The following is a 24,427-nucleotide window of genomic DNA, read 5'->3' on the forward strand; positions in this document are numbered from 1 at the left end:
TTTTTTTTTTTAAATCCAGTAATATATGACTTATCAGAGAGATTTATATTCAGTTGAAAGCCAAGGTATTTTTAGCTGAGCAAATGAGAATTCTTAAATTATAGTGGTGCAGAGTGAACCTTTGGCATATCTATGGATGTCTCACTAAGTTTCTCAGGGACAGTGATTTTCAGTGGTGACAGGATTAAAAAGAAACTTTTTGTGATGTCATACAGGAAACATACTCTAGAGAGGGCCCAGCACCTGTAGGAACTCAGTAAAATTTTATTTATGAAAATAAATTTATTTTAAAAATTGATGTATTACTCTTAGGACTTCCCTGGTGGCACAGTGGTTAAGACCTGCCAATGCAGGGGACACGGGTTCGAGCCCTGGTCTGGGAAGATCCCACATGCCACGGAGCAACTAAGCCCGTGCCCCACAACTACTGAGCTTACGTTCTAGAGCCCGCGAGCCACAACTACTGAGCCCGCATGCCACAACTACTGAGCCCGCGTGCCACAACTACTGAAGCCCGTGTGCCTAGAGCCCATGCTCCACAACGAGAAGCCATTGCAATGAGAAGCCCGCGCACCACAACAAAGAGTAGCCCCCGCTCGCCGCAACTAGAGAGAGCCCGCGCGCAGCAACAAAGACCCAACGCAGCCAAAAATTAAAAAAAAAAAAAAGAGACACTTACACTGCACTTAGAATATGTCAGGCACTATTCTAAGTGTTTTACAACTGTTTACTCATGTTCTTTTCTCTTCCTGCTTTGAGGCCCAGCGTGCTGTTTAGCAGAAGCAATAGGATAAGTGGAGAAACTCTGAGCATCCTGGCGTGGCTAGGGCAGCCCTGGGCACACTGACCCGTCTGCTTGGGTTGACGTCTGTTCCTAAGAGTAAACTTCAGCCTCAGGCTCTGTCCAGGCAGGAGCGTCCTCTGTGTCAGGCACGGCTCTTACCATCTTATCACCTGTCCTTCACAACACCCTCGCCCTCCCAGCCCTCCTGTCTCTGACTTGTGTGCCCTCTTACCTCCTGCTGCTTTTAGGCTGAACCAGATGAAACTGCTAATCTTTGTTGCTGATGTTTCAACTGGTTTTGTTTTATTTTAAAAAATGATAATTTCATGCAATTCAGCCTTATATTGCCTACCTTTTAAAAAAAATTGAGGTATAGTTGATTTACAATATAGTTTCAAGTGTACAACATAGTGATTCAAATTTTTTTATAAAATATACTCCATTTATACTTATTAGAAAATATTGGCTCTATTCCCTGTGCTGTACAATGTATCCTTGTAGCTTATTTATTTAATACATTGTAGTTTGTACCTCTTAATTCCCTACCCCTTTCGTGCCCCTCCCCCTTTCCGTCTCCCCACTGGTAGCCCCTAGTTTGTTCTCTATATCTGTGAGTCTGCTTCTTTTTGTTATATTCACTAGTTTGTTGTATTTTTTACATTCCACATATAAGTGATATCACACAGTGTTTGTCTTTCTCTGTCTGACTTATTTCACTTAGCATAATACCCTCCAAGTACATCCATTAATATTGCCTACATTTTAAAGAAAAGAAATGGCTGCTTAGAATGGTCTAAGTATCAATAACTTGCCCTAAATTCTCAGAGGTTCTCAATAACAGTACCCGGATTCAAAGTCCAGTTTGCTCCCTTCTGAACTTACTAGTATGCTACTTTTAAGAGCTTGCACCCAAGAACCAGCTGCTGGGGTTTAAACATCAGATCATCATCCTCTTATAAGGCTGTGACTTTGGGATAAAGATTTTTCGCTCTGTGCGTCACTTTTCTCATCTGTAAAATGGGGATAATAATGCAGTACTGTCCAATTTGTAGGATGGTCTTGACAATTGGATGAGGAAATCCAAGTACAGAATCTAGACAGTGCCAGGCACTCAGTAAGCACTCTATAAAGTGAGCTATTATCTTCAGGTTGCCTTTAATACTTTTTTTCCTGCTTGAGTAAATATACCAACACACACAGGCCTCTCCTTTGTCTGCTAACCTGAGGCCCTCGAACTGAGAAAGTGAATAGTAAAAACCTAATTATGATGCTAAGTAGGTAGGAGATGACCAATTAACAGCTGTTCTCACAATTTCCAGACGTCACTGGGGCTGAACCTGCAGTTTTGTGTTAGTCACTGGGGCTGAACCTGCAGTTCTGCGTTACGCTACTGGATTCTTTCCCTTGACCTTATTTTTTTAAGGAGGAAACGGGGGTTGTCACTCCTCCTAGGAACGACAGGTGTGACTTATCATTCTCGATATGAGCCAAGGAGCCTCCAGACGAGGGGAGGGAGCGCAGCCCGAGAACAGGAGGCCCAGGGCAATTCTTGTAAACTGTCCCTAAACCAGTCCTAGCAGGGGCCGGGAAATTCCCCCAGTTCAAGGTCTAGGAAGCGTGTCAGGCTGACTCCAGGGGTGCCAGGTGAGGAAATCCCCATCTTCCCTGTCCCAGAAGCCGCTCGGGTCGAAGTCGCTAAGTCTAAAAAGGGCTCTGGCTTTTCTCAGGGCTGGTCACCGGGCGGAACGGGGCGGGGCCTGGGCCGCGCAGTCCCTTTAAGGCTGCAGCCCACGTGCTCCGTGACGTCAGAGTAGGAAGTGTTTGAGGAAGTGGCGCTCGGCTGGCGGTTTTGAGATTCCCGCACTTTAATGTCGTCTGGGTGGCGCCCGCTCCCCGCCGCCAGGTGAGTCCCTCGGGCGGGCGCCCCCGGTGTCACCTGCCCGGCGGGCTCGCACCCCTCCTCTCCGAGGCTCGCGGAGACGCCCGTGACGGGTCCTGAGTCAGGGGTTCCTGGGCGGGGGGAGCTGGGAGGCCCCGGAGCCCGGCCCCGGCGGGGTGGTGCCGGGTGGCGGCCGCGAGGCGGGGGCCCGGGACGGGGCGGTGATTCGTCCGCGCCGCGGTGACGCGGGGACAGCGAGGAGCTGGGAGGGGAGGCGCCCCGGCCAGCGGGCAGGGCGCCCGGGCGGGGTCCCGGCTGGGGATCCCCTTGCAGGTCCTGGGCAGTGGGGCGCCCTGTCCTTTGAGGGACTCTCCTCCCTGCTGCTTCCATACAGCTTGGGAAGGGGGGCGGGTCGGTGGAGGGGCTGCGAAAGGCCGGAGTTGGCTACCAAAACCAAAACCAAACCAAGCAACCTGGTTTATGTACGAGGTGAAAACCACTTCCGATTTTTCTTTCACATGGAAGGGCTGTAGTATCTCTTGTCCATCTCCCTGCGTTCCATTCTTCCTTAACCTCCGCCTTTTGTCCCCCACCGCCAAATTGCTTACAGAGTTAGCAGGACATCAGGATGAGCTGGTCACCTTCCCTGCCAACCCAGACATGCGGGGCCTGGGAAATGAAAGAACGGCTTGGGACAGGGGGATTTGGGAACGTCATCCGGTGGCACAATCAGGTAGGCCCGGTGCCGCCGGGAAGAGCTGGGGGCGGCGGGGTTGGGGGCAGGCTCCCCCCTCACTACCTCTGTGCGACCCTGCGCTCCCTGGGTGAACGGGGCTCACCTTGGCCATGGGCTTCTTGGGAGAGAGTGAGAGACGGGGCCTCAGGGCCCCTAAGCTGACTCTAGGTTAGTGGTCTCCAAGCTTTATTGACTGTGTCACCTAAATAAATAGTAAAAAAAAAAAAGTTTAAGCTTTCAGCTTCAGTTATATATATTGAAAATTATATATCTATGCTAACCTTAGACTAACACCTACTAATACATTGTGTAGTAATATATTACATGTTATGAAACATGCAAAAATAGAAAAATCTAAAGTGTGAAAATAATAAAATATTTTTAACTGTTTGAAAAGTTAATTTAAAAAATATTTCAAGTACTTACCAATTACAATGTCTTCCCAGTATTGTTTGCAATACTTCACAGCACGAATTATACAGAGACACACGAAAGTGAGAATTATCGTTAAGGATGGTGGGTGAACATCCGTTATTTCAAATAATTTTTATAGTTTTGAATTCTTTGGACCGATTTCTTTTTAGCTCTGCTAGATCTTCATTGTTTTGTTTTAAACATCTTTATTGCAGTATGATTGCTTCACGACTGTGTGTTAGTTTCTGCTGTATAACAAAGTGATCCCCGTTGTTTTTATTCCTTATGTGTCTGACGTGAGTTTCTCACTCCACAAGCGTTAGGTCTTCCATATTACTGTTTGTGTGTACCGGTGTTACATGCACTGAAATTATCCACAGCAGTATCTTTAAGCCATTCATCCATTTTATGAGAGTTATTTTGTTAAAATCGGATAATACCATCCATAATTCTACCAAAGTGGGGCACACGGAACCTGCAGCACGTCCTCCGTCCCCTGCCTGTGGAATGCCCATTTTCCTTGGGATCCCTTGAGTGTCAGAAGCGGCACGTGACCTGACAGATGATCTGAGGACGGTGCTGTACGGTTAATAGCAGGAAAGCTTCATTTCGTGTTTATTTTTTGGATTCCAGTCTTGGGAAACCCCTACATATAGCCAATTTGGAGCCCATTGCTCAAGGAAACCCCCTCTCACCAAATAGATAATACTAGCTTCTTGACCCAAAATTCAGACACCCCAGAGCCCCTGAGGGAAGAAGGCTCCTGCTTTTTAATCAAGGGCCACGAGCATCTTTTTGGACTCAAGAGATGGAAAATTTCGTACCGCTTCCCAGGAGCCTGGCTGCAGCCGGCAGGGAGGGTCATGCAGGCCCCCGGCCAGCCACGGCAGAGGGCCATCTCAGACGGCCACCCTCCTGTATCAACTGGAAGACACTTCAGGCCCTGCCCTGAACCCTGTCAGCTCTGAGTGGATGGAGCAGCCCCTGGAGGAATGTGAGAGCCAGAGCTGGAGGGCAGAGGGCAGTCCTGCATCTGGTAATTCTCACACTCACCCAGGAGACGCCAATTCCAGCAAACCCTGTGGCTGGGACGGGGTTGGGGGAGGGGGGCAGGGGGTGCAGCCAGGGGCCTGGCATCAGGACAGGAGAGTCAGGTCCTTCCACAGCCCCACGCAGACCTGGGCCGGGCTGCTTCCAGACAGGCCAGGGCTTCTGGAGTCTTGACTACAGCAAGTGTCCTGCTGCAACTGAACTGGAGACATCTTGGTTTCCTGCAGGAAGAGTTCTATCAGGCTGTGCCGCATGTCTGCCATCTCTCACCCCAAGTGGCCTCCATCTGCTCTCTGGGCTTGGGATCCACTTGTCAGATGGAGTTTGTTTCTGGCTTTATAGCCGCGAGCCCAAGAGTGTGTGTGTGTGTGTGTGTGTGGACTTGTTTTCTAGAATTGCTACTTTCCAGTATCTTCTCCTGTTCAGAAACCTTAATTTTTAGAAAGCCAAAGGCCGAGCTCTCGTTCTCCCGTTTGCGGCCACTCCACTCCCCTCCTCTCCCCCGTCGGCTCCCAGCTGAGCCCTGTGCGGGACGAGCCCCTCTCTCCTGGACATCTTTGTGTGCACTTTGCCCCTGCCTCCAGGACCCCGTGTGGACCACCTCCCACAGAGCCGGCAGGACCCCTCGTCCTGCGGGAGCTGGCTCTCACTGAACCCTGCAGCCTCGCTTGTTCGGGCAGCCTCGCGCGGTATGGTTTTCTGCCTAGGAGTGTTCCCATCGGCCTGGGCTCTGCCCGGCTTTGGGCTTCTGTCACTCCCCCCCAAGAGACTCTCTTGGTGTTACAGGTGTGTTAGGTGCACAGGGTCATCCACTCTTGGCTAAAGACCTTTCTGGAAAAGGGAAAGAGCCATTCATCAAGTGTTATAAATGTAAGCTCCCACCTTTGATCACTGCGACTCAGGAGAGGGGCCCGGTGCAGTGAGACCTTGTACCGGAGGCCGGGGTCCGTCACGGGGTCTGGAAGGCTGCCCCAAGGAGGCAGCGCTGGACGGGAGACCTGAGGGATGGTGGAAGCTGCCGGGCAGAGAAGGCGGGAGGAGGGTTCCAGGCCCAGGGCGCGGCCTGTTTGGAGCCCCTGCCGGGGGGGTTGGGAGGGGTAGGTCATGGCAGGTGGATGTGAGCGGAAGGGCTGGGAGGGGAAGGGCTGCTGCAGGGAGCCCCGCTCGGGCTGCAGGAACACTTGGTGGGGCCCAGGCAGTGCTGGGCTGGGAAGTCAGCTCTCCAAAAAAACTCCCTGACTCCTGCAGCGTGACGGCTCCCACTGCGGCTTGTTTCTTGCTGCTGGCGGTTTAACCTCCTTTCTCACCGGATTCCTGAGTATTAGCAGTCAGCTCTCGGGAGCCGGTACGGGGACCCCACTGGCACTGCCCCGTCTGTTGGGGAGACCAGTTAAGTAAGAGGTTTCCGGAGCAGTCCGGGTGCGAGATTGGACTGGGCTGATGGTGGTGGGCGTGGGGGGAAGTGGGCAGATTTAAGGGCTCTTCAGGCTGACCTTGGCAGGACACGGGGTGGAGTGCACGGTGAGGGGCTGGGGGAGTGGTGTCCACAGGCTGACATTGGCAGGACACGGGTGGAGTGCACGGTGAGGGGCTGGGGGAGTGGTGTCCACAGGCTGACATTGGCAGGACACAGGGGTGGAGTGCACGGTGAGGGGCTGGGGGAGTGGTGTCCACAGGCTGACATTGGCAGGACACGGGTGGAGTGCACGGTGAGGGGCTGGGGGAGTGGTGTCCACAGGCTGACATTGGCAGGACACAGGGGTGGAGTGCACGGTGAGGGGCTGGGGGAGTGGTGTCCACAGGCTGACATTGGCAGGACACGGGTGGAGTGCACGGTGAGGGGCTGGGGGAGTGGTGTCCAGCGTTCCCAGGTGTGTCGAGCACTGGCTCGGGGCCTGGCTCCGTGCAGGAAGCACTCCAGGTCCTCCGGGCGTTGCCCCCTTGGGGAAATCCCTGGGCTGCTCTGGGTGCTCAGGGGAGGGTCTTTAATCGGTGTTCAGGGTCAGAACACGAGCGTGTTCTCCGGGGGGACACCCCTGCTTTCAGAACCTCTGGGGGAGAGCAGCTGGCATAGGGTGGTGGTTACTTAACTCCAGTCGGGCAGAGTAATTGCTTATATTCGACATGGCAACCATGTACATTTTCCTAATAACGCCATGTACCTTGTCTACAAGAGAGAATATTTGTCCTTCGTCATAGGAGAAGCATAAAGGAGCCTAAGCATTGGTGTCCTCAGTCAGATGAGTCAGACTAATGATCAGACCCATCATTTTTTTTTTCTCAGTATTTTTAAAATTAAGTAATTAATTAATTTTTATTTTTGGCTGCGCTGGGTCTTCGTTGCTGCGCGCGGGCTTTCTCTAGTTGTGGCGAGCAGGGGATACTCTTCGTTGCCGTGCGCCGGTTTCTCATTGCGGTGGCTTCTCTTGTTGCGGAGCACGGGCTCTAGGTGCGTGGGCTTCAGTAGTTGTGGCTCGCGGGCTCTAGAGCGCAGGCTCAGTAGTTGTGGGGCACGGGCTTAGGTGCTCCGCGGCATGTGAGATCTTCCCGGGCCAGGGCTTGAACCCGTGTCTCCTGCATTGGCAGGTGGATTCTTCACCACTGCGCCGTGAGGGAAGTCCAGACCCATCATTTATTGAGAACGTCCTGTATGCCAGCATGGGCAAGGTGTTTCACATGCTTTATCTCCAGTCTGCTCAACCACCGTAAATGGAAGTACTGTTGTCTTTACTCCCATTTTATAACTGAGGAAACTGAAGCAGAGAGAGGTTAACCCCTTACCCAGAGAGGCTAAGCTAGTAAGTAAAGGAGCTGGAATCTTCTGAACCTACATCTGTTTGAATCCCAGCCTCATGCCTCCTCCACTGGCTTGTGGCTTCTCCAAGGTGGGGATCCAAGGTCAGGGACACCCCGGAACAGGCTCAGTTGAAGCACTAAAGGAAAAAGCCCCCTTTGGATGACAAAATGTATAAGTCTTCCTTGCTAAACAGAGAACCCTAAAGTGAATATTTCCCAGGGAGGAAGGGCCGTGCAACAAATGACCCTACCCGTCTCCATGAGTTTTTTGGTTCTCTTACCAAGCATGGGCCTTGACAATCCTTGCTGTGTGGATACTCCCTTAAATCTTCAGCCCAAGGGTCAGCACTTTCTAGATGGGCTGATATTTTCAGTAAGGTGTTTGTCAAACACAAAGGAAGAAGAAGAAGAGGAGGGGACCTCAGTGACCTCAGCTGCAGCCCCCTTCGGGAGCGAGGGGGAGAAAACTCAGGACTCGCAGTCACACAGCCTGGGCTCAAGTCTTGGCTCTGGTGTCAGCAGCTTCAGGGCTCTGGGCCACAGCCTCCCACATGGATTTGAAAGAAGCTGAGATATCGATCCCCTCTGCTCTCAGCATGTCTGGGCCAGACGTGGCGCTGCTACACCCTGGAAGCCTCTGGACACGTCCCAGGGTACCTCACAGATACCACATACTTACTCTGTGCGCTGTGATGGGAAAGGCTGGGAGTTGCTGCCCTGGTCCCCGAGGACACACCGGTTATCCCTCTAGAAGTGGCGCTGGCTCTACTTGTCCCCTCACTGGACGACACTAAGCTCACTTTAGCCTGTCTGTGTGTCTTCAGGTCTTAAAGACTTTGAGCACAGGCCTGAGGCCATCAGGGGTCCGTCAGGGAAAAAAGGAGGTGACCCTGACGCACTGTGCTGTAGTCGAGGGGATAAAGTGAATCCTCAGGAACGTATCAAGTGAGTGTAAATATGAGCACCAAATCGTGAGGAAATAATCACGGCTCCTGTTTATCGGGAATGTCATTGCCAGTTGTGCTGGGTGCTTTACCCACGCTGTCTCGTCGATGCCCGGAGGTGACCGGAGGCTTCTCAAAGCAGGGTTTCACGGGAGGTGGAGTGCGGGTGGTGGGACGGGGAGAGCACCGTCTATACGCGCCTAGGAAGGGAACGGTGCTGCGCGAATGTGCTCCAGGCCCTCAAGGATCAGACGCTGCGTCTTATTTAACTGAGAACACCGGCAGGGGTAGGGTCGCCTCCACCTTGTGGATAAAGACCCAGAGGCCCAATGGGCTCAAGGTCGCACATTCGCCAGGCGGAGTACAGGGATCATGATCTGTGACCTGCTTCACCCCTGAGCCCCTGTGGGTGGGTTTGGAGGCCGACGTGCCCGTTAGGTTTTGACTCGAAAGGGAATGGGGTGGGGTCAGCCGTCTCGGCGTAGACTGGTCACCGGGGTTGAGTCAGGGGTGAAGCTGCGACCAGACCTCGGCCTTCTGACTCTCAGGCCTGGGTTCTGTCCCTAGGATCTCTCTGGGCCCAGCTTCGCACCTCCTTCCTGAAACACTCATCTTGGAGGGAGGACCTGAGAAGGAACAAGGAAGGTATTTCTAACCCCCCTCTTGGACCACAGAGGCCTGTTGGGTGGTTGCCGTGGTAACAAGAGTCGGCTTTCTGACCTGAGGGTGTGGAGGGACCTCTTGGCTTCCTGTGCATGTCCCCTTGTCGTTAGAAGAACACCATCTGACGGTCTCAGAAGTCTGAGGAGGCATGCCTCTCGCCGCCCTCGCTTCAGAGTATGCCCACGTTTATACGCGAGGTTCGTGTTTTCCTGTACAAAAGGCAGAGTTGCAGACACTCGAAGGACCTTCATAATCAACTGCCTTTGATGTAGGTACCACTGTGGGCCCCTTTCTCCATTTTACCAAAGTACACATCACTTTTAAATTTTGCCCCAACTTACTAGGAGCTGGATACTGAGATGGTTTGGGCCGAGTCTGGGTTTCCAGAGAACTGAGCTGAGAGTGGGAGGGTTCTGAGCCAAGTGGAGAAAGTCATCCATGCCCTCGAGTGGCATTGCTGCTGGAGAACCAAGCCCCCTGCCCCCCGAGTTTCAAAAACTTCTTCGTAGTCTGTTTACAATGAATTGAATTTCGCTTTCCAGAGCCAGTATGCTTTTAGCAATGGAAGGTCATTCTCTTTGGGTTTCTGTTTCAAATGAAACATTACTCATGGAAAAACGGGAATGTTTTAGAGTACTTGCTAGAGGGCCACCAGGTAAGAAAAGTTGTGTCTGTGTCTGCATGGGACACTCAGGCCTCGGAAGTCAGGATTTCCCCTGCTGCCGCAGGACGAAGCTGAGCTGTCCGGAGTCAGTGTTGGTGTCTGTGCCCACTTAGTCTGTAATGTGTTCCGTGTTCATATCGTTAAGTTGGCTCTTTAGGTTTGGTTTGGCTGTTGAGACCAATATCGGATCAGTCTTCAACATCAGAATCTATTTGTGGATTCTGGTATGGGCCAGGCGATGGCTGTGTGTTAGCTCCGGTGTTTGTGTTGGGCAAAAGACTACAGTTATCTACAATCACCCAGCATATACAGGTAGAGTCTATAAAATATTTTCTAAGTCACTTAATAAGTCTACCCTTTGGGTTTGATTTATCTGTTATCTTTATGAAGGAAGCATACTGTTTATGCTTGGGAGAATAATGACGCCTCCCAAAATGTCTGCGTCCTAACCCCTTGAGCCCGTGAGTATGTTAGGTTACGTGGCAGAGGGAATTAAGGTTGCTAATCAGCTGACTTAAATGGGAAGATTATCCTGGGTGATCTGGGTGGACCCACTGTAACCACAAGGGTCATTAAAAGTGGAAGAGGGAGGCCGGAGAGCCAGTGTCAGAGTGATGCAACCACAAAGACTCAGCTGGTCACTGATGGCTTTGAGCTGCAGGAAGGGGCCATGAGCCAAGGGATGAATGCAGCCTCTAGAAGCTGGGGCGGGTGGGGATGTGCATTCTCCGGAAAGGGACACGGCCTGCCCACATCTTGATTTTAGTCCATTGAGCCGCTTGCCAGACTTCTGACCCCCAGAACTATCACGAAAATAAATTTGTGTTGTTTTAAGCCAGTAAGCTGGTGGCAATTTGTCGTAGCAGCAATAGAAAATGAATACACTGTTCTGTGTATTGAAGTTAAAATAGGTGCAGATTTTTAAACTCTCAGAGACATTCTGAGGTAACACACCATGCGTGGCAGTATCTTCTTCGAAACTGTTGCATAAAACACTGTCCGTCACAACGTCACACGCTTGAGTGGACGCTCCCAATGGCGTCACCGCCTTTTACAGCCTGGCCGTCAGTCTTCTCTCATTGGTAGATCTCGGCATCCCAGCCCGGGTCCCTGTGCGATCCTGCCCACCTGGAAACAAGCATCTAGACACATGTCAGAGCAGCTGTTGGTGAAGTTACCAGAGAACTGGGTGAAAATGTTCTAGTCTGAACGCTTAGTGGGAAGTGAAACTCGAAAGCAGATTCAAACCAGTTTGAGAGCAGAGGAATCGGGAAGTTCACGCTGTAGAGGATGGAACATCTTGTGAGATGTAACTCAAGTCTGTTTGTACATCGATTAAAGAAATAGGGGTCTCTTGACACACACCGTAACTCTTGACAAGTATTAGCTGAACGTCCACCCAAGTTCACTCGTCCGGCTGTACTGATGGGTTCAAGAGCAACAGGACTGACAGTTTTTGAAAGAGGTCAGCTCTTCTTCAATAGGGCTTCTGAATCCAGGCCAGAGATCAGGATTCTAAGAGCAAAGTAAGTGAACGATGTGGCGCAGCCTGGCCATCAGTGCCCGCCTGGCACCAGGGAGCGCTGGCGCAGAGGCAGGCGTGGGCCGCCGCAGGGTGAGCCCGGGGAGCACTGTGCTGGGTGAGAGGCCGTCACGAAAGGCCACATCTTGTGTGATCCCACTTGGATGAAATGTCTGAACAGCTAAATCTGTAGAGACAGAGTGTAGATGGGTGGTTGCCTAGCGCTGGAGGGCGTTGGGGAGAAACGGGAAGTGATGGCTGACGGGTGTGGGGTTTCTTGGGGGGATGATGTGCGTGTTCTAAGACCGACGGTGGCTTTGGCCACGTGACTCTGAATGTCCCCCAGCCATTAACGTGCAGGCTTTATTTATTTATTTATTTATTTTTGGCTGCGCTGGGTCTTCGTTGCTGCGCACGGGCTTTCTCTAGTTGTGGCGAGCGGGGGCCACTCTTCTTTGCGGTGCGCGGGCTTCTCACTGCGGTGGCTTCTCTTGTTGCGGAGCACGGGCTCTAGGCGCGCGGGCTTCAGTAGTTGTGGCACGCGGGCTCAGTAGTTGTGGCTCACAGGCTCTAGAGCGCAGGCTCAGTAATTGTGGCACACGGGCTTAGTTGCTCCGCGGCATGTGGGATCTTCCCGGACCAGGGCTCGAACCCGTGTCTCCTGCATTGGCAGGCGGATTCTTAACCACTGTGTCAGCAGGGAAGTAAGTCCCCACATGTGTGCTTTAAATGGTTGAATTGAATGGTATGTGAATTATAGCTCAGTAGAGCTATTGAAAAAAAAATAAGCATGTGAGGTGACTGCATGACACAGGCTTACCCACAGCCACGTGGGGATTTGATAAAAGCCACTTACTTCTGAGAGTGCCCTGGAGGTGTGGCAAGTACCTGCTTCGGGCCTTGGAGCCATCACGGTCAAAAGATGCCTCCGCCTTCTCCCCGAAGCTTTTGTTCTTGAATGTCGGTTTTAGGGACGGGTCTGTTGACCAGCGAGTCAGGGGTCTTAGTGGACACCGTCTGTCTCCGTCCGGGACTCCCATTTTCCTTTTCCTCCCGGGTGGGTCCTTGTTCACAGGGATAGCGGCTAGTTTGGTGGACGTGTGACCGCGGTGCGCTTCTGCCGCCCTTGGGAAGCATGTGTTCCTGGGGACCTTGCCACGTCCTCGACATGCCTCTGTTAAGTCCCGTTCTGTACCGAATGAACTCCTGCACTTACAGAGCTTATGATTCCTTACAGTATGCATTTTCGTAAACAGAGAAAATGGTCCGACAGGGCCTGTAGGACACCCACCCTTCAGCTGGGCACCAGTAGGATTTTGGTGCCGTTCTGAAGCCTTTTCTTGCTGGATTTACACTCCGCCCGTCCCACCGGCCGGGGCTTGTTGCAGGGCTCGTGGCACGAGGGCTGCCGGGGGAAGGGGTCTGGCCGCAGGTGTGGGGTTCGCGGGGTGGGGTGGGGGTCGGCCTGCTCGCTGATGGCAGGGCCAGCACCACAGGGCCATGGCCAGGGCAGCTGCTGACCCTCGGCCGTCCTGGGAGCCCCGTGGGCCAGGAGGTGGCGGCCGAGCACTGTCCTGGGCTCTGTCGAGACACCTAGGGGAAGGGAAGAGTTAATTCTCGGGGCCCAGGCAGTTGCTCATTCACGGGAATTGCAGTGATTGCCTTCGTTCACGGAGCCTGCATCGAGGGTACTGTGCCAGGTACCGCATTAGAGGTTAAACGCACGAGGAGGGACAGGCCTATAGTTTAACAGAGAAAAGAGAAAATAACCCTGTGACCCTACGGAAAGTAAGTCTTTGGTAGGTAAGTACAGTGAAGGAGTGGGGGGGCCGGTGCCTGGGCATCTGCACGAGCCAGAGCAGAGACCCTAGAGCACAGGACCGGGCCGGTGGTCTGACCTAGACTTGGCACCAGACGCCTGGGGTGGAGTCGACGGGGGATGATGGAAAGGCAGGTTAGAGCCCAGCCTGGAAGGGTTTTACGTGCCAGGAGTGCCTGTGTGACACGGGTCTGCCCCCAAGAGTGTTACTGAGCACCCCTAAGGGCTGGACACTGCTAGGGGCTTAGCTGCATGACAGCCCTGAAAAGTGGGTGTCAATGTTCCCATTTTACAGATGAAGACAGCCAGACCTCGTGGTCTGCCAGGGGTCACAGAGCTGGTACGTGGCTGCACTGGGATTTGAATCAGCCTGTGTTCCATCTCCTACACCAGGCTTGCATTCTCTCTGGAGAGAGAAGCCCCCACGGGGAGAAGCATGAAGCCTGAAGCCAGGGCATTAACTGTTAGGTTGAAGTGCAGGGAAGTGCCCTTTGCATGGGTCAGAGGTCACGTCCAGCAGCATTGGGGTCTGAGGAGTGAGGACTCTCTGGGGCAGGAGTGGCTGGCAGAGGTCTCGCGGAGGAGGTGGGGACGGAGCAAGGCCTCGGTGCAGACTTGGGATGGATAGAGATGAGGGGAGGGGGCAGCCTGGGAGGTGGGGCTGGTGGGGACCCGTGTGACGGGCTGGAGGTGACTGGGGGACGTCTGTTCAAGTGGGCACCCATGCGGACCTCGGGAGCCTGGAGGTGATGGCGGTCCGTGCTCCAGGTCCTAGGGAGACAACTTCGGATTTGACCCTCGGCTTTCTCTGATCCTCCCGTACGTGTCCTCTGCAGGAAACGGGCGAGCAGATCGCTATCAAGCAGTGCCGGCAGGAGCTTAGTCCCCGGAACCGCGAGCGCTGGTGCCTGGAGATCCAGATCATGAGGAGGTGAGAGCCTGGTGCACGAGTGGGCCCGGGTGCGGGGTGCGGGACCGCAGGGCGGGGGCCTGGGACGTGGAATGACTCTGGAGGGAGCTAGGAGGCCGAGCTTTGGCATGTGGAGCAACAGCCCCAGTTCTGTCTGGGAAAGAGCCGTGCATCCCAGCCCCTCAGTAAGGACCCCAGCCAAACTGTTCAGAGGGGTGGCTTCTGGAGGAGTGGCAGTTACAGCCCACCGCTGGGCCTTGCCAAGGGCTCTTGGGGGTTTTCTTTGTTATGTTAAATTATTTAAAATAGCCATCACAGTGAATTTTCCTTTGTTGGCAAAAGTCCTTTTTTCTCCAGTGTTTGCAATTCCGAGCTGGTATGTGAGTCTCCTGTGCCCTGAGCCTGCTGTCGTCTGTTCCTCCAGGGTGCCCTCCCAGCCAGGAAGGCACGTGGGGAAGCTCACAGACCGTCGGGCCCCAAACAGGGGCTCCCTGCTGGAGCTCAGGGAAAGGGGAGGCGTCCCCTTGTTTGCAGGTGCACGTGCGCGCACACACACCACACACACACCACACACACCACACACACACCACACACACCACACACATCACACACACACCACACACACCCCACACATACCACACACACCCCACACACACCACACACACAGACACACACACCACACACACACCACACACACACACCCCACACACCCCACACACAGACACACACACACCACACACACCCCACACACACCACACACAGACACACACATCACACACACCCACCCACACACACACCCCACACACACCACACACAGACACACACATCACACACACCCACACACACACACACCCCACACACACACCACACACCCCACACACACACCACACACACACCACACACACCACACACACACCACACACAGACACACACATCACACACACACCACACACACCCCACACATACCCCACACACACCACACACACCCCACACACACCACACACACCCCACACACACCACACACACACATCACACACACCACACACACACCACACACACACACCACACACCCCATCCCCGCCCAGTGGCGTGAGATCCGAAGTCCCCCTGCTCTCTCTGCCTCAGAGCAGTGTGGAGATACAGGGAGGACTTGCCCGGGGCCCTCTGAAGAGAGCGGAGCTCTGCACGGGGCGCCCAGAGCCGGGGCTACAGTGCTGACAGTAGCGCTGCCGGGCCCTGGGCGAGTGGTGGGCCCCGCGTCTCCCCGCCGCTCACCCTCCAGGGCCCTCAGCGCCTGCAGGCCGTGGGGGGCTGGGGTGGAGCCGGAGCCCGGCCCTCCCTCACTGGTTCCCTCCCCCCAGGCTGAACCACCCCAACGTGGTGGCCGCCCGGGACGTCCCCGAGGGCATGCAGAGCCTGGCTCCCAACGACCTGCCCCTGCTGGCCATGGAGTACTGCCAGGGGGGGGACCTGCGGAAGGTGAGGCTGCGGGGTCGGGGTCGCGGGTGCACGGAGGGCAGGGGGGGCTTGCCGCGCACCCTGTGCAGCTGTCCCTGACGTGTCGCGGAAGACCCACCAGGTCCGAGCACAGGGAGAGGCCGGACAGACTCCAGGACGGGCCTTCCTCCCTCGGCACGCTGGGGCCACTTGAGCCCTTGGGTGTCGTCGTGGCCACTGTCCCGGTTCGGAGGGCTTCTCCCAGATGTGGCCGCCCGGGGTCCTGGAGCGGGGCAGGAAGGGACTGGCTCGGGCCAGCCGGGCTGGGGACCCAGAGCCCCACTGACTCAGCTTCTGGGCTCCTCTCCCTTTCTTCCCGCCGCGTCCACCATTTGCCAGAACGCACACTGCGGGGTGGGTGTCGGGGACCGTTGTGTGTCCCCCTCCCCAGCGATCTCCGGAACAGTGTCACGACCCGCTCTTACACGTGGCCTCGTGTGATTCTCAGCAGCCTGTGACGTGGGTAAAACGGATGGGATCCCGTGTGAATGGTGGGCCCCGTGGCCCCGAGGGCCCACGTGGGTGTCCGGGCCTCACACAGCTGCAGCGGCAGAGGCTGAGTCACGGCCGGTGGGTCCCAGCCGCGGGCCCCCCTCCGTCTGTGAAGGGAATAGCGCCCAGCGCACGAGGACCGTGAAAGCTCTGGGCAGAAGCTGGCTTTGTATTGAAGAGAGGTTGCCTGTTCGTCTCCACCCCCCGCACCTCGCGCTCTGGACAAAGGTCTGCATTGTTCGGGGGCACGGTCAGGATAGCCAGGTGGTTCTTCCATCCGTACTCAGCACTTTCCGGGACCCGGCATCGTGTGCTTTCCCAGCACTCTTCCGGCCCCTCCCGCCTTCCCTCTCCGAAGGAGGCTCTCCATGAGGGCTGGTGTGCCCGGGTGGCTCTCCCGTCCTGGGAGATGGGCTCGTCCTGGGGTTCAGGGCAGGATGTGAGCACAGTCGTCGGCAACCCCCAGACCGGGGACTGATAACCGATGACAAATGGGGAACTTGACAACGTTTCCATTTTCCTCTTTATCTTCCTAACCTTTGACAGCTGATTCCTAACTGCAGCTATTTAGTGAGATAAAGCTGTGTCATTGTAGTTGAGTGGACAGTCCTTAGAGGGCAGCGTGGGAGGGGTGGGAGGTGACCAGCTTACAGAGGCAGAGGATTTCGGACATCATCTTGTAGGCAGCAGGGAGCCAGTTGGCCAGGGAAGAAGCTGACACAGACTTTGGTGTGATTGACCTGGCACGGGGTGCAGGATGGTGCAGGGGACGTGGGAAACGATTGTACCCCACGGGGCCTTGGCCCACGCGGTCACCAGGGGACCTGGGAGGAGGGCGTTGCTGCCCCGGTGCCCGCGGTCTGTCCTCTTTGTTCTCCAAATGAGGTGGCTCGTCTTTCCCACCTCTAGAAAGTTCAAAATCCGCACCTGGTCTGGGGAGACAAGTTTGGCCAGCACGGGAGCGAGGGTAAAAGCCAGAGCTGATTGAAGGAGTGCCGTGTGTGTGCCTGTCGCAGGGAACGGCTGGCGGACGTTCGTGGGTGTGGGTGTGAGTTAACGACAGGGCACCCTGTCGGGAAGTTACTTCCTGAAGTTGAGGCCGGCTTCCAGCAGCAGACGGAGCCCCTCGACAGGCTTGCCAGGTTCAGGAGGGCACAGGGGCTGAGTGTTTGGGCACGAGCCTCAGGTGGACCTGTGTCCTATGGCAGCTCTGCCGCGCAGCGGCCGTGGTGGCAGACGGATGGCTGAACCCCTCCCGTCCAGCACCCTCACCTGTGAAGTGGAAATGCCGCCAGTGCTGGCCTGGGGGGGTGGTGGGCGGGAGGGAGGGTGAAGTGAGACGGGGCAGGTGAGGCTGCACTGAGCCCGTCCACGCAGCTCTGCCGGGTGCCCGGCACGTACTAAGTGCTCACTGCCCGGTCCCTGCTGTCATCCTCACCCCACAGCAGGGCTGCGTCGGGGAAGGGGTCGGAGGGAGGTGTTCAGTGGCTCCTTTGGGCTCTCGGGAGCAGTGGACCAACTGTGGCTGGGCTCAGATGGGCCTGCTTCCCCCGGGACCGGGATTGCGACCGGGACTGTGGCACAGGTGAGACTCTGAGCATGACTCAGGGTCAGGGGTAGGGTTACACACAAGAGCGCTTCTAGGAGCTCTCAGGTGCTTCCTCCTTCCCCGCCTGGGCCGACCCTGCCCGTCCTGCCTGGGCTGGCTGTCCGCCCAGGTCCCCAAGGCCCAGGGCCCAGGGAGTGCTCAGACGGCCTCGGCTGGTGAAGGACACTTGTGGGCGCATTGGTGGCTGGTGACCACTCCCCCTGACGCCTCTTTCCCCTTCTTGACAGTACCTGAACCAGTTTGAGAACTGCTGTGGCCTGCGGGAAGGAGCCATCCTCACCTTGCTGAGCGACATCGGTAAATCCCAGCCCTGGAAGTCAGGCCGTGCCCTCCGGGGAGAGGCCTCTGGGGGCGAGGAGGGGAGATGACTGGTCCTCCGGTCTCTACGGAGGTGGGGCTGTCGGGGACAGACGGTGGTGGAGGACTGGGGACGGTGGGGATGTCAGTAGGGCCTAGTCGGGCCGGCACTGAACTCAAATAGATTTCCCTTCCTTCCGGACTAAGTCATGAAGTGAATGATGGTGTATATAGGGTAACAGATTTCCTTTCCCATTAAAAGCTCCACTCCCTACTTTCCCAGAACAGCCAGTGATGGAGTAGGTTGTCTGTCCTTTGAATGAATTTCATCCCTTGGCAATGAATTTTTCCACTTCCACACTGGCGGTTCTTTTGCTGGCCGCAGGCTTAGGAAAAACGGGCCTTGTTTATCCCTTTGGTGCCCTTGGTGTCCTCCGAGGAGGGTGTCCATGGCCCTCAGAGAAGGCCTGGCTGGTGGCCCGGCTGGCCTGGGGAGCGGGAGCCTGACCTCAGCCTGCGGGGGTCAGATGCAGTCTCCTCCACCCTGGCACCTGCTATTAGTTAGGGGTAAACCTCCAAGGTTGGTGGTGCAAGGATCTAAAGTTTAGAGGTACCCAGAGTTCATCACTGAGCCTTTGCCCCCAGATTTGGGGAATGACATCATTTTCACCCCTCTGCCACCACAACCTCTTCGAAGCTGTATTTTTCTTTTTCCCTTCTACACGTTCAAACTTTCTTTTTAGGAAAATATCAAACATATAGGAAAGTCGGAAGAGTAGTGAAACCCACACACCCGTCACCCAGGTTCACCAGTTGTTACCGTCTCGCCACGTCTGTAAAGCTGTGTTAGCTGACGCTTGGCCTGGGAGGGCAGGGGGCCTCTGGTCCCCGCGGCTCCAGGTCTGCCTCCCTCTCACTCTGGGCAAGAAGGAAGTGAGCGGAACCGAGGGATGACATGCTTAAGGTTAGGATCCGAGTGGTCGGACATAGAAAATTCCCTCTCTCCCTGTAGCCGGTGTCCCTGTCCTGTGGATGGGGTTCACGGTGAGGGCAAGTTGACCTGGCGCCAGTTTGGGGTTTTTTTTTCCAGCTCTATTGAGGTATAACTGACAGGTGACACATGTAAGTTTCAGGTGTGCAGCATGAAAACATCACACCGGTTTTACGTGACCAGCATGGCCATCCGTCACTGGCCAGACTGCTTGCCTCGTGTGGGTGTGTGGGAGGTGCCCTCTCTGATTCCCTAGGACGTCCAGTCCTTAGGCCAAGATCCCACCTGTTCCCTCGACACCTTGCCCCACCCTGGCCCATCCATGCTGTGCTTCCACATTTACCTGTTTTTTGCCCCAGTGGCCACATCATCAGTTTATTCTCCGTTGGGTTGAAGGCAGGTTAGAAGGTTGGGGAATATTCTTTTGCTCTTCATGGGCAACTTTGATTTTGTTTCTCTCTGGTTAGAGCTGCTTCAAGTCATTTTTTTGTATGTTATTCCCTCAAATATCGTGCTTCCCCTCATTAGATTATTTGTGCATTCAGGAGATCGTTATTAAGAAAGTCTTTAAATTATTGGCTCAAGCACACGAAACTGTCTACTTCCTCATGCAGCCTTCTACTGCCTCAGGTGACTGTGGTGATATTCATGGAGCCTCTGCTGGTCACATGTCCCTTGGTGTGGGCACGTGTCACATCCAGTTACCTTGGCCTCCTGCGGTAGCTTTCGTGTGATGCATTCAAGGTGTCTGTGTGTAAGTTACATGTAAATCACAGTCATGAAGACAGGAGACAGGTTCACTCCACGTGCTTATGTGGCTCCGTTCTCCTGTCGGTGGATGAGTATCAAAGGTCTTTAGGTCGCTGATTCCCTATCTTTCCTCTCTGTGGCCCCAGGTTGGAAATAATGAGGCTTTGAAGTACTACTCAACTAGACTTAAGTCCGTGAAGGCCGAGACTTAGTCACTGCTGTGTCTCTGGCATCTGGAACAGCAGTAGTACCTTATGTAGCAGGTTCTTTGTAAATATTTGTCAAACGAATGAAATAAATCCCAAAGGAAATTAGAATAAGGACCTATTTTTTTATTGAAAAGAACCGCTGTCCACATATAATTAAATTAACACTCCCAGGTCAAATACCAGCGCTTCCCCCTGTTGGCGGTGTGACCTAGGGCACGTTATTTAATTCTTAAGGGCAGCAGCTTTATTTGCTGTGAGGTGGGAACATAACTCACCACGTGAGAACCGTTAGGAGGGTGGAGTGAGGGAGGTGGGACACGTAATCGCAGCACATGCTCTGCTTGCCGCATTAACGTGCAGTCAGCACGTGCTCGCCCCTTCCTCCTGTCCTTCCCTCCGGGTTTGGGTTCGTAGCACCCCTTTTAGAAAACCTCCGTCGCCCTCCTTTGGGTTGTGACCCAAGGCTGGGATACAGTGAGCCAGGCGGGTGGCTGTCTTCTGAGGCGTCCCTTCCCGGAAGTGGCTGCCTCCGGGATGCCATCAGGCCCCCTGATTCGGAGGCTTCTGTGGAGGTAGCTGATAAGCCTGTGTGGTACTTTCAGTCCCTTTTCTGATTTGTGTACGAGATCCATGAAGTTTATTTATTTTGCACGGATGTCGTCACAGAGCCCGAGTCCAAAAGTTTTTCTGGGAGTTCATCTAACATAACTCTTTTGTATTCTGGAACATTTCCTGAGCCTGTTTTGTTCCAGTTTGTCCCAAGGGCCGGCCGCACGTCCCCTTTGTGGAGCTGCCCTGCTGGTCCCTGCCAGGTTGACTTCAGATAAGGGCAGAGCCCCACCCTTGCCTGCCAGGTCAGATTCACGACCTTCTCCTCTGGGTGACACCTACTTGCCTTTAACCTCTTCGGTGCCACTGGCCTCCCAGAGATGCCCACTCACAGCAGCGTCAGGATGATAGACGTAGGTGGGATTTTTTCCAGTGAGCTTTACGTTGCCCAGGAAGATCTTGCAGAGTACGCATGAGTGAGGGAGCAGACGCCCGGCAAGCACGTGGGTGAGCCCGTTTCCTGTGCCAGGACGGACAGGCCTGTTAGAACATTGCTCTCAGGCTAGTAAGAGGTCTGGGGACAGGTGGCAGAGGCAGCTGGAAGCAATCTGTCTTCCACATAAAGCGACCCTAAAATAGCCCCAGGAAGTTGTATCTCAGTGGACTCTATTTAAGCAGTGTGCTCGTCATCCTTTGGAAAACGTTGCCATGTGTTTCCCTCTGCCAGCTGACAGCAAACCCCTGCGCACTCTGGAGGCCCAGGTCTCTGCTGCCCAAAGAGCGGGGACCTGCCCACACCCAGGCCAGCTGGGCGGGATGGTGAGCGATCACCATGGCCTTTCCGGATCTTAGCTCTGCACCCATCTTGACTCTCCAGGTGGCCGGGGTACCGTGGTGGCCGACCGTCCTGTCCTCTAAGCATTCAGGGCCCCCGCTCCCCATTTTGTCTGTGCTCCGTTCTCTGAGTCACCATCTCCGTCCCTGTTAGAGCTGCTCCTGGCAGGCGTCCAGCCCTTCCGCCTTACAGGACAGGGAGGGTTCCAAAGGGAACTCAGGGCTTTAGGGAATCAGAACACTGGGCTCTCTGCTTTGTGTTTATGTAATTGTGAATTTCCTTGCTTATTCTGTTGAATACTTACATTCTGACTGCACTGCTGATTATAATAAAAGATGACTACCTGGTCTCAGCAATCCAGGTCATTAGTATATAAAATACATGGAAAGGCGTAAATAACCAGATTAATGAATGTGATCATAATAAAAGAGAAGACAGCTGCTCTCAGTCCTGGCCTCGCTGCCTCTCCAGCTCTACTGCCTCTGACGAGGGCCTTTCCTCTCTGGAAAACCAAGGTGACTTTCTGGGCCTGCGCGTCTTCAACTTTAAATGAGGCATTTGGGCTGGGTGACCCCTAGGGGCCCTTCTGACTCTGAATATTGCTTTTTCATGGTTCAGGTTCTGATTTTCAGAAAGGTTGCCCAGCATGTATTTGACATCCGCTGCACTGCCCCAGCCTGACTGCTTCCCGCGGTCCTCACGCATCATCTTCTGCCTGGAACCTTGTCTTGATGCTGTCTGTCTATTCCTGCCCCAGCCTGTGTGTCCCTCTCTGCACCTGGGTGACCGCCCACTGCTTCCAGTATTCTGTGTGCCGGGCCATCCTCACGACATCTTTATCCACCAAATCTTTTCCGAAGTCTGGATGTTGAGCGCTGACCTCCACCCTCAGCTCCATATCCACGTCTACACAATATTTCTCCCCAAGTCACTTCCAAATTGAAGTCCTAGACGTTTTCCTTAAAGCCGATCCCTTCCTGACGTCCTCTTTCTTGTGTCACTGGCCCTGTCTTTCTGCCAGCTACCCGACACGGGTGCCGACCTCGAATCTCGTCTCTTCTTAGAACCTGCCCTCTTCCTGCTCCGCACCGTCCCATTTAAAGGGCCTCCATCCTTTCCTTCGTGCTGAGCATCCCACTTTCCCTTTCTGTTCCCACCACCTCCGCTCATTCAGTGTCACGGCACATCGCTTACCTGGAGTCCTTATTCCCGTTTTACTAATCCATCTTTCATGCTTCTGAAAGGATGCTTTCGTCATAATCCGCCACTAGATCAAGGCCAAACCTCACAGCCTCGCATCTCTCCTGATCCACTCTAGCCAACCTCAGAACCCACTTGTCGGTCCCCCTGCGAGCCTTTGTCCACACGCTCCTTTCTAGAATGCTGCTCTGGCCGCTCCCCACGACCCTGCGCTTTCGACCTGACCCTCCGTGGGGACCGCCCTGGCCTGGCGCGCACAGTGGTCTCCCTCTCGGGATTCTTCTGCCCTCGTGGCCTCCTCCACTCAGGACTTGGTTTCCCTGCTGTTGTTATGTGACCTCTGCCTGTGCTTGACAGTAAGGACTGACTTCTGGGTTTGGGGCCCATCTACCAGACTGTTTGTGCAGTAAGTGAAGAAAACGGTTCGATCCAGTGGCACATTTTCGACAACACCTGGCACACTTATGTATGAAGACACTTCCTGAGGATGGTTGAATGAATGAGAGAATGATTTTGCACTTTTCTCTCAGCACTTGGTGTGACTGCCTTGCTACCTTGCTGATGAGTCACAGGGACTCTTTTAACCAAGAAACCATTAGCTGGACTAAAATCTCCACATGTCTGCACTTGGCCTTCCAGCCTGTTTTGCTTGGAAAGCCCAGTGACACCAAAGCGACTGGCACATAGTCGGCGTGCGGCCAGTTTTTATTGCGTGAACGAATGTCCTCTTGCCCTTCTCCCGCACTGGTGACTCAGACCACCAACTGGTAACTGTCTTTTCTTTCCCTTCTAATCTCTGCGTCAGCTCTCTGGTCCATTTATCTTTCCATTTCTTCCATCGTTGCTCGGGACTGTATCCCGAGCAACAGTATTCTCAAGAGAGCTTAGTAATCTCTTTCAGTTCAGGGTATGGTCAGTGGGCTTCATGGACACGATCCTTACACAGCTGCTTCTCGACACGGGAGTCTAGCTGGTCCTGTCTGTTCCCTAATTTGTGGAGTGTGGTTTGGGATTCTGACTCATCAGTAAGAACTCCAGGAGTGCCGCAGTCTTCAGTTCTAATGTTTGTGTCTCCCTCTTGAGCTGAGAGAAAGCTGGGGTCCAGACCTGGGTGCTGTTCCTGACGAGGACAGCAGGAGGGGGCAGGTGCGGACCCCTCTGAGCAGCGTCTGTCCTAGGAAGTGCCACTGCGTGGTGTACAAGTTCACACGGAGTACTGCCTGGCAACACTTTTCTGTCACTGGAACATGAGAAATTAACCTGCAGGCTTTTCTGCTTTGTGGTGTGCTTTTCCGTTTCTGTACACTTGTAGTACCTCTATTGTTAGGGGCTTCTATTTTTAAGAAACTTTCAGACACAAAGGTATTGGTCTTCATCTCAAATTCTTATGTTCCATCCAACTGAAATCAAATTAGATTCTCTTGGCTTGAGACAATTCCGATTCGTGACACTCTCCTGAGGTACCGTTGTGTAAAACAAGGCACCGTCAGACTGAACTAAGCCTATGAAGGACTGATCCCGTAAGGGGAGCTGTCTAAGAGCTCCTGCCCATCAAGGTTTTGACCGTTTCACTCAGTCCAAGAAACCGTGTATAACAACACCTATAGGATTTTTTAACTCCGGGCTTTATTAAGTTGACAAAAAAGCATTTGAGAATAAATGACTCCCCCGAAATGAGGACTCAAGTTTGTCGTGTACAGTTGCTTAAGCATAACAAGAGACAGCTGTTAATAGTGATCCCTGGCTTAGTCACCAGCTTGCCCTGCGTCCTCCCTAAAGACCTGGTGACAACTCTCAATCTTTGTAGTGTCGAGAGC

The 24,427-nt window shown here is 54.1% G+C and overlaps 1 protein-coding gene across 5 annotated transcripts in view; it reads left to right on the plus strand.

Moving 5' to 3' along the window:
- Window positions 1-2,563: 2,563 nt before the first annotated feature.
- The window catches only part of IKBKB (inhibitor of nuclear factor kappa B kinase subunit beta), a 47,514-nt gene continuing 25,650 nt past the window's right edge, over window positions 2,564-24,427 (plus strand). For 2 of the 5 annotated variants that reach the window (XM_036838601.1, XM_036838605.1), the window contains exons 1-5: window positions 2,564-2,687; window positions 3,274-3,396; window positions 14,108-14,202; window positions 15,543-15,660; window positions 18,007-18,076. In XM_036838601.1, the coding sequence (XP_036694496.1) occupies window positions 3,292-3,396; window positions 14,108-14,202; window positions 15,543-15,660; window positions 18,007-18,076 (388 nt within the window). In that variant the 5' untranslated portion in view covers window positions 2,564-2,687; window positions 3,274-3,291. Of the gene's footprint in view, window positions 2,688-2,831; window positions 3,153-3,273; window positions 3,397-14,107; window positions 14,203-15,542; window positions 15,661-18,006; window positions 18,077-24,427 lie in introns of those variants that run through there. The other 3 variants (XM_036838604.1, XM_036838602.1, XM_036838603.1) reach the window with 3 other exon arrangements.

Source organism: Balaenoptera musculus, chromosome 21 (genome assembly GCF_009873245.2).
Source record: "Balaenoptera musculus isolate JJ_BM4_2016_0621 chromosome 21, mBalMus1.pri.v3, whole genome shotgun sequence".
NCBI lineage: Eukaryota > Metazoa > Chordata > Mammalia > Artiodactyla > Balaenopteridae > Balaenoptera > Balaenoptera musculus.